The sequence below is a fragment of the Engraulis encrasicolus genome, chromosome 6 (assembly GCF_034702125.1).
Source record: "Engraulis encrasicolus isolate BLACKSEA-1 chromosome 6, IST_EnEncr_1.0, whole genome shotgun sequence".
Classification (NCBI taxonomy): domain Eukaryota; kingdom Metazoa; phylum Chordata; class Actinopteri; order Clupeiformes; family Engraulidae; genus Engraulis; species Engraulis encrasicolus.
In genome coordinates this window covers 3,986,355-3,996,288 of record NC_085862.1, presented here as the reverse complement: position 1 = coordinate 3,996,288, position 9,934 = coordinate 3,986,355, and the positions used below count along the sequence as shown (strand labels likewise).

Sequence of the window (9,934 nt, the reverse complement as noted above, 5' to 3'; positions counted from 1 at the left end):
AGGTAGTATGGGCGAGAAGTGAATTTCCCTTTACCACCAATACAATCCAGACCCGTGTCCATCTGTGTCCGTCAGGCTGGGAAACACTAATTGACAGGCCAGAGCTATGCTGCAGTCAGCGGCACTAACAACTCTGTTGGCTGCCATAGCCCCAGGGTAACACATTGTAAGGATCAGAGCGTGTCCTTGGCTAAGGTGATATAACAGTCGTGAGGCGATACTTGACTTGACTGGCCATGAACGCTGTGGTACATTCAGCTTCAATTCCAGTTACTCGCAGGGGTTGAAGTGGAAAATATACACACTGGCTCTCTGAGAGACTGAGAGCACAGAGCAATATTTTTCTCCCTGAATCTCACGAAGGGCAATGAAGACGTATGGGGGACAGAATGCTAAGTGGCCAGACTACTCAGAAGGCACTTAACACAAGTTATTCACCAACGAATCCTGTGCCTTGTGTCTTTTCCTCATTTTTGATTTGTTGATGAACCCCAAAAAAAAGGAATTAATGAGTATGTTGTGGTGTCTCACAGCTGCATAGAGCTATTGTTATTACACCGCTTGCTGAAAGAACCTCATTATTAAAATGAAAATGGAGGCTTAACAGGCTTCAGTTACAACCAACACAAAAAGTATAAAATACCCGATATAAAGACAGAGGGACGTCATGTCACAGGAGGAGTGTGATAGATATCCCTCACTGCATAATTCATTAGGTGGAAAATGACCACCCAAACATCCCGTGTCATTCTCCTTAGTGGCCATCAGCAGACGGGCCGGGACTGGGGAGAGTGATTGGATCTGTCACGGCCTATCAATGCCAAGAACAGAGACAAATCCGTCCTGTCACATTCGCAGCAGACGCAGCAGACAGACGCACAAGCAGAAGTCTCCTTCACAGACAACTCATTTGCTGTCACACAAATAGTCCCCCGTGAGTGACTGAGAATGCTCAACTGCAGGAGAGAAAAAAAACAACCACCCACCACCAGCCACCCTCTCCTCCCACCCACCCACACAACCACTATCACTTTTCGACCAGGGCCAGCCCGGTGCTGGTGCTGGAGCCGGTGCTGAACTGGCCTCAGGCTGGCTCCGGCTCCGGCACCAGCACGGATTTCCATAGGGTTCAGCACTGAATGGAATCTTACGTCCGCGAACCGATATAGATTCTAGAGTAGTGAAGTGCAATAATGTTACCCTGGTAACAACCTCAGAGATCATCCACCATGGCGCCACGAAATGTGTGTCTTATTTTGCTGGTCAGCGTTATTAAAATGTTTATTCAAAGTCAATATGAAGGGTGGTTGCGTCTAACCACACTGAACAGGCTGCACAGCAGAAGAAGGTTTTCCGCTAGACGTCGGGTACGTGTCCTATGAATTCCGATAGGCCTAGTGGGTGTCCTACTTTCCATCAAGAAAACAAGTCTAGCTGTTTAGACTTAATTCGACGTGTCAGGACAGGAGGAGAGGCTTTTTTTCTGCTCTCGCTGGTGTGTAGGATTTGTGAATAGATACGAAGTATCCATTTAATCACTCCTCCAATCGGACTAGCCTTGGCTATACGTACACTGTACCCAGATAGCAAAACCCTCCGGCATCTTTCTGGATCTTTCTGGCATTTCTCTGGGGAATGTACGATTTCAGTTGATTCCGGCAAATTAATGGCAACGTGGGAATAATGCCAGAGATATTCTGGCTTTTCACTGGAATGCCACCCAAATAACAAAATCGGTGGTGCAGGAGGGCGGAGCTACAGATACTTTATGGTTCTTTCCCGGCAAGTTGGAATATTACCAGAAAACATTTTGTTCGGGTGGGGGGGCTTTTTTTTAAACCTAGGGCCCAAGGCAAAGATGACAGCGGCCCTGCCCTACGGAGACGGTTGACACGCATGCTCATTTAGGTGAGACCGACTTCATCCTAGGAAACTTTTCGGCGGGACAGTACAGTAGTCTAGTAACGAACCTGGACTCGATCTACTACTGAACTAGGATATTGTGCTGTGTAAATAATTTGCATTGAGGTAAGTAAAACGATTGTTATACTTTTACCTAATAACTAGGCTACACTGTAGGCCTACTCACTTACATTGTTCTTTGTTGTGTTTACCTGTGCTACAAGCTGAGGCAACATTTCTTGAGGTAATTTTCCTTTGGAGATAGCTAACATCTAGCCTACGGTATTTCAGATGTTTGTTCATGACTAAGTGCCATTAGGTCTCTTGACAGGCGTTTCAGTACGTATTAATTCATGTTATGTCATGTCATGGCTTTTAACTGGTTTGGAGGACAAGCTAGCGACCCTTGCTAGCATAGATGGCAGCTAATCCTTTTTGGACATTCGGCAAACGTCAGTGTTTAGAGCTAGATGACTGATATGCCAAGACTACCGTATTTTATTCTCAATTTATCGTTGGTGTACTATCATGGCCTTTGGTCATAACATATCGTACGGGCTTAGGACAGCCCGTTTGACTAGATTTCAGATGCCTGCTGAGGTTTGGATTCAGAAATTATTTTTTTCAGAATAGGCGATATTGATGATTTGGGCAATGCTCCAACCATGCCAGTTATCGTAGGGTCAGGTGCCACCCACTTCGTTGAGAACATGATGACTAATGTCAGGTCACGGATTATTGCTTTAGCGTATTATTACCCTGAGCTCTAGTTCTAGTGCTATTCTCGAGTCCACGTCGCTTTATGCAATATAGCCACCAGTTTCTTAGGTCGTTATCAGACGAAAGAGGGCAGTTTGTGACATACGTGAATGATATATCTTTGAGGACACAAAGTAGCTGCCCTTATTATTACACATGCACGAGGTAATGTGATTAACAGAAATATCAGATTTGCAATAAAATAGTCCATGTACTCTTGTCACAGGAGAGTCCATCAGCTCACTAACACGGGTGAGGGACAGGGACCAAAGAGGAGGCTCTACAACGTGAGGAAAGACGGCGATCCTCAAGCAGTAAGTTGATTTACATAAGAAAATGATGCAATATAAAGGTGTCTATTGTATGTATAAAAAGGACTTAACATTATGGTCAGAATTAGCTCCAGCTAATAAGGTCTTAAAGGGTTTAATTAAAGGCTTTTTAAATTCACCATCAGTGTGCCTTGGAATCTTTGGCAGGCCTTATCAACAGTCACTGGAGCTAAGTCTGACCATAATTTTGAGCAACTTTATTTCCTTGAGCCAAAGTGCACCTGCTTATGAGAAAAAAAGTGAAACAGCACTCCTCCATAATCAGCATTCCTAGTGAACAGTTGATTTTTTTTAGCATATGTAGAAAAGACTAACTTACTAGCCACTTTGAGTCATTATTAAGTGTGTGTTTTAATAGTAAAATTCTTTCCATTTTGGCTGGTGGAGAAAAAAGTTAATTAACAACCCAGTGTATAACTGTAGGAGCAGACTGTACAGTGAAAGTGAATCCTGCCTGGACTTAACAGACCCCTATACCTAGAATGACCCAAACATTTGACTATTGCTCTTGTCACAGGTCAGTCCATGAGCCCACGTCTTCAGGCCAGGGGCCAGAGAGAAATTTCCAGTGACATGGATCAACAGAGATCCTCAAACAGTAAGTTGATCTTCTACATCTAATAAAGGAAATCATGTGAATTGTCTTTAAATAGAACATAAGCATTTGATTACCAATCTTGTATAAGGTCAGTCCATAAAAAATCAAATGTGTGTGTGCGCGTGCCCGCCCGCCCATCTTTCTGAGCGTGTATGTGCTACAAACAAACTTATGCCAATTTTTTTAGTTTTTCTTGATTATTTAGGTATGTCAGTGAAATAATATAATTTGCATAATACTGAACTTTTTAACCCTGTGTATATGTAGAACAGGACTTAAACATTTGACTATCTCACTCTCGTTACAGGTCAGTCCATGTGCCACGTTCCAGCCAGGGACCAAAAGGGGGACTTTCGTCATGGGGCCAGACAGACATCCTCAAGCAGTAAGTTGATTTACATGGATGCATTCTGAAGTTGAATTGAAGTCGTTATATTGTTGTACGCTGGCTACTATTCAATGTGTCAAAGTGAAATGTATTAATTGTTGTCCCATGAAAAAATGAACTGTATCAAATCTCAATGTATCGTTCCAGGGATAAGAGTTCAAGAATGTTGTTGCAGGTGAAATGATCATTGAAATTTGCTGATTCAATGCCATTTTTGTATATTTACTGCAGTGCATCCAGGCCACCCACTAGGAGGTGGGAAATCGTACGAAGAGGTGGCTGTACCTGGCAGCAGACTGAGATGGGGTGAGGAAGAGAAGCACAGACCAAGAACGGAATGTCAGACATTTGCCCTTTTTTATGCCCAGCACACACACACACACACACACACACACACACACACACACACACCAGCATATAAACATGCACATAGACACAGGCGCACGTGCACACACATACACAGACTCTCAAACAAGATGAGTCTCTGGTGATGTTGGCAAATAATCTGAATCGATACACACGGCAATGATTCCACCATGGTGCCCCACCTACGCGAGTCCTGTCCTTCAGCATTGACTTTCTCCCCAGGTGTGGTGTGCCTTCATCCGAACCACAATGGCATCCCAAGCAGCAACAAATACCTGCACGCATGCATGCTACGGTACACACACAAACACACTGGACTGTGAACTAGGTCAGACACACACACATGCTCAAAGTAGCCAAGATCGAAAAGGCTGCATCGGTGGCTTGACTGCATCCATTTTTTGGAGGAACACCTTTGTCAATTTGGAGGAACTTTGTTGTGGGAAGATATTTTAAAATGTTGATAGTCAGACTCTTGTATACCCATTCGCTTCACTTTGATGTATTTTGTAATTGAGATGATTTATGCCACAGTGCTGAATTAACACATCATGACAAAGATGTCGCCTTAAAAGGTATGTTTGGTACCTGTGGGTCAAATGTCTCAGGAGCTCCCTGACTGCAGAACGTCTCAGGAAAGGACTCAACTTTTTATATTGTATGCTGGGTGCGATTTGTCAGAAAACCAGAAAGGGGGATGTGTTTCAGATGTCAACAATATCAATGGAGTTACATTAAACTATGATTAAAATCATGTGGAAAAAGTGACAATATCAAAACCAGAAGAGGGGACAATATCCCTACAAACCGCACCCTGATTGTATGTATTTTACATGTTTGTACATGATTAATACATGTTCACAGAAGAAAATACAATGTACGACTGCAAGGTCTTGTGCGTTTTTCTCACCGATATCTTAAAGGTTTATGCGTTACAAAATGTTTATTATTTTGTTTATTTTCTGAACGTTTTTTTTAATAACTCAAATGGATATGTTAAGAAACGTGTTTATCTTCTGGTTTGTTTTTTGGAAAATTCCATTTAAAACATGAAGGGATATTTTAAGAAAGGCTGTGAGTTTAAAAAAAAATGCATTTTGATCATTTTGTTTTCTTGTTTAAAATGTCATACATTTTCAATTTCCAAAATCTATTGAATGGATGAATGTTGTAGCTTACTAAAGATAATAAATGGCCAATTTGCATGATTTTTGTGGGTTTTATTCTTTATTATTATTATTATTATTATTATTGGGAAGGTTAAATACATTCCGGCATATTTATGGGTTTTAATCGGTAGGGTTCTGGCAATCTTGTGGTAGGCTCATGGGCCATTTCTGGGTCTTCTGGCAAACATCTGGTAAGGTGCCGGCACTCTGTCGAACGTTCTTGGCATTCTACTGGCTGCTTTCTGGCATGATTCCGGCAAAATCTTGTGGGCCGTTTTAGGCCCGGGAGTAACCCCTACATATTGTGGCATATTTCCAGGATGAACCAAGGTTTCTGGGCCATAAAAAGCCCAGAACATTTTTGCTATCTGGGTATGCCCTTTACTGTAGCGATTCATGGTCCCCATCACTCAACTCTTCTTGTTCTGGGCCCACATCCAGATGAGACAGCGTAATTACTTTGTAATTCAATGCATTTGACAAATAAACTCCTTGTATATGTTGCAAACTTAATGAAAAATGTCCTTACTTGTGCTTTGATTTCGAGGGTTCGTTATTTATTACTCCTCACAATAAATACAGCTCCGGTACTGGTGCCTTAAGTTCATAACCGTGTCTTAGGTTTCGTTTTGGTCACATGACCTCAGTTACTGGCTACTCAGCTCTTTGTATGGTCTTGTGCTGCCATCCTCTGGTAACAACGTGCAACTGCACAATTAAGTTCAAAACACATGACACCAAGACAGAGAATGGGAATAAGGGAATAAGGGAATAACCAAAAATGGGGGGTCCACTACATAAAATTGAAATACTTTTTTCTGGATTGAAAGTAGCCAACCTGACACCTACAACCATATTACAATCAACCATTTTGTAAGTGGTGGATGTATTATATAGACATATTTATCTGTTAATAGATGCTGTGGCTTCGGAGACAACGGACGTCTCCTGTGGTTTGGAGACATCCACGCACAAGCCATTGGTGGGATGTAATCGTGCCAACATTTAACCGAAGCCAATTCATTATGAATTTCCGAGTCTCCCCAGAGACATTTGAGTACATATGCCGCCGTGTCGGACCCACAATCGGCAGGATGGACACAAATTTCAGGTTATGCATCCCAGTACAAAAAAGAGTGGCTATGGCACTGTGGAAGCTGGCCACCAACAGCGAGTACAGGACAATCAGTCACCTGTTTGGAGTGGGGATAAGCACTGTGTACAATTCTTTATCAGATTTTTGTGAGGCCGTGATGAGCGTATTACTGCCAATCCACTTACCTGCACCAGAGGCACGAAATTTTTGGAAATGGCTGCTTACTTTAAAGACAGATGGGGTGTTCCACAATGTGTGGGTGCTATTGATGGGAGCCACATACCCATAATAGCACCACAAGAATATGCCAGTGACTACTACAACCGGAAGCATTTCTACTCTATAGTGTTGCAGGGAGTTGTGAGTGGGAAAGGGCAGTTTTGGGATGTGTGTGTGGGGTTTCCGGGAAGGGTACACGACTCCAGAATTTTTAAGCAATCTGATTTGTGGAAGAGGATAGGGGATGGGCAGATGTTTAATACTGATATTCAAAACATTGCAGGACATGGAGTGGGACATTACATAATTGGGGACCCAGCGTACCAGTTACAGAGATGGCTGATGAAGCCGTTTTCTGACACTGGTCGACTGACCCCAGATCAACAAACATTTAATTACAGAGTAAGTAGGGCACGGTCAGTCATAGAGACAACGTTTGGCCGACTGAAAGGCAGGTGGAGATGCCTTATGAAACGAAATGACTGCAAATTGGAAATGGTAAAGAAAATGGTAATGACATGTTGTGTGTTGCACAACATGTGTGAGGAGAATGGAGACCGGTGTCCTGAAGATATTTCAGAAAGACTCACACAACCTCCCCTTCGGGTTCTACCTGAACGCGGGGCGCAAGAGGGAGCGGATGTTAGAAATGCATTGATGCGCTACTTCAGCGGAAATGTGTGAAAACAGATAATTTATTAAATTCACATAAATTATTATTACAATACAAATAGCGTAAATAGTATAAACAGTATAAATGTTGTAGAAGAAAAAAGAAAAATGTATGAATAGTATAGCAGTGTGGGTGTGGGTGGAGGTGTGCGTTAGTGTGTGTGTGTGTGTGTGTGTGTGTGTGTGTGTGTGTGTGTGTGTGTGTGTGTGTGCGCGCGTGCGTGCGTACGTGGTGGGGGGGGGTGTTTGTGGGTGTGTGTATTTGTTTATTGCTCCTTCTCTATGGCGGTCACAATACGGCCTAACAAATTGATGAGTGCAGTGCTAGAGGTGTCCATTCTCTGTAAAAAAAAAAGCCTCATTAAACTGGCGACTCTGTTCCAGAAACACATGGTCTCTTCGTTCCTCCATCCTCTCCATACTCTCCAACAGCTCCTCCTGGGGAGATTTCCTCTTCCCTATGGAAAATGAAAATAATAATACAAAAAAAATTGTTGGTCACTGTTTTTTTTTTTTGTCAGAGGTAGGCCTACATTTTTGTAAAGCATTTGTGTAGCCTACTGAATACCAGACATGGCAGACAGGCAATACCGTGGTTAGAAAGACAAAATGCACAGGGTGACATAACTCACTAACAAAAACATTAGACAGTCAGGCTCCTCACCCTTCCTCGATTCTGTACGCACTGACGATGATGGCGCAGGCTCAGCTGGCTCAGCTGGTGGCTCTTCAGCAGGGGCCTCCAAATCATCTGCTTCATCTGATAAAAAGAGTAAAAGCACAACTTACACAACTATTGCTGTCTGATGGAAGAGCAAAACACAACCTCAGAGGTGTCAAAAGTAAAATAATTTTTGTGGTGTAATTACAACACTAGCACATAGCATTACATAGCTGTTACACCATTTATTCCATTCTACCTAATGAGACAGATGGACTGTGTTGTTACTGAAAAACACTGAAAACCTAACAAGGACCCACCACAAACTTGATCCAACCAGTGCAGGGTTAACTGATTGTAAGACAAGTATGCTACACAGGTCTACAGGTTACCCAGATAAGTTACTTACAAGTGTTGGAAGGAAACTGTGTTTCTTTTTTACTTTTACTTTTACTTTTGACACCTCTGCACAGCTTACACAACTATTGCTGTGATAGACATAACGCTAAGTATAAAGATTAACAGTGAAATGACTCTAGAGGGAGCTAACTTTCTTCTAATATTGGTAAAATAGGCCTACTGTACAACAGGGTGGGGGCATGTCACCTACAATAGTTGTAACTTGTGTTGAAGAGAGTGAATGCCACGAAGCCACGGTAGGATATCACAATTACAATTCACCCTTTTAAATTAGTTCAATGTCTCGGAACAGGAAGACGTACAACTGCGTTAAGCAATAGGACCTAACAAGTGGTCACACCATTTGTTGCTAGTTGCTACACGACCAATAACTTTGAATCAGGTGCAATGACGTAAAACTACGTCTTAAATACGAATACATAAAACTGAACAAGTATCTTACACAAACACAAAGATGTACACGTACCATGTTCGACGTACTGATTGCACATCCCCTCCAATATCTCTGTGGCAGTGCGCTCGTTTGCGGCTACTACCCTGGAGTTCAGGGCTCCATCCAGGCGGTTGGCTGGTCTGCGACCCATCACATTCTCCAAAAGTGTTACATTGATGCCACTTTTTATTTTACTCCTCCCTGCACCACTTCTGGCCATATCTGCATTGTAGTCCCGGTATTCCTTTTTTATTTTTTTCAATTTATTTGTAATTTGGTCCACCGTTCTGTGGAAGCCCACCCCAGCCAATTCTACTCTAATTTCCTCGTAAATCTTCGCTTTTCTAACAGCCCCCTCTAACTTCTCCTGAATTTCGGTAGATGCCCATATGCCAATTAACGCGTTCATTTCCTCAATGGACCACGATACATTACTTTTCTCACCCAAACTTGACATTTTACGGCTGGTTACAAGTATTAGCTAGAGGTATGTTGCTAAAGCTAAAAACATAAGTGACGTTCCCCAACGCGGCGTGGTTGCTGTGACAACAGCCATAGTGACGTTTGCGGTGCTCAACTCTGACCCAGCAACTTCGCGGAGCCGACGGTGCCGGTTTTTTTGGGCACCGGCACCAGTCATAATTGGTCGAAAAACGTGGAACCGGTGCTAAGCCCGGCACCAGCACGGCACCAGCACCGGGTTGGCCCTGGTCGAAAAGTGATATTAGTCCTGGGCCTGCGTGGGCAAGGCTGTCAGGCAGCGGCCCTGATCCTGTGCACCAGTGTGGTGCGGTGAGCGATGGCTCTGGCCTGATCCTGTGCACCAGTGTGGTGCGGTGAGCGATGGCTCTGGCCTGGGGCCGAGGGGGCCCAGATTTGGGTCCCCATCACATTGTACTGTACGTATTGAGCAGGCCCT

The 9,934-nt window shown here is 43.2% G+C and overlaps 1 protein-coding gene and 1 long non-coding RNA gene across 2 annotated transcripts; one reads left to right on the top strand and one right to left on the bottom strand.

Annotated features, from left to right (window-relative positions):
• Positions 1–1,582: 1,582 nt before the first annotated feature.
• Positions 1,583–3,544, top strand: LOC134450156 (uncharacterized). Its single transcript, XR_010035021.1, has 3 exons — positions 1,583–2,028; positions 2,888–2,975; positions 3,511–3,544. It is a non-coding gene; the product is annotated as an uncharacterized LOC134450156 (long non-coding RNA).
• A 3,962-nt stretch (positions 3,545–7,506) lies between these two features.
• Positions 7,507–9,666, bottom strand: LOC134450155 (uncharacterized). The gene is made up of 3 exons (XM_063200011.1): positions 9,049–9,666; positions 8,166–8,261; positions 7,507–7,959 (listed from the first exon to the last, which is right to left on the bottom strand). The coding sequence occupies exons 1-3, from the start codon at positions 9,470–9,472 to the stop codon at positions 7,826–7,828; spliced, it is 654 nt and encodes a 217-aa protein (XP_063056081.1). The 5' UTR covers positions 9,473–9,666; the 3' UTR covers positions 7,507–7,825.
• Positions 9,667–9,934: the final 268 nt, after the last annotated feature.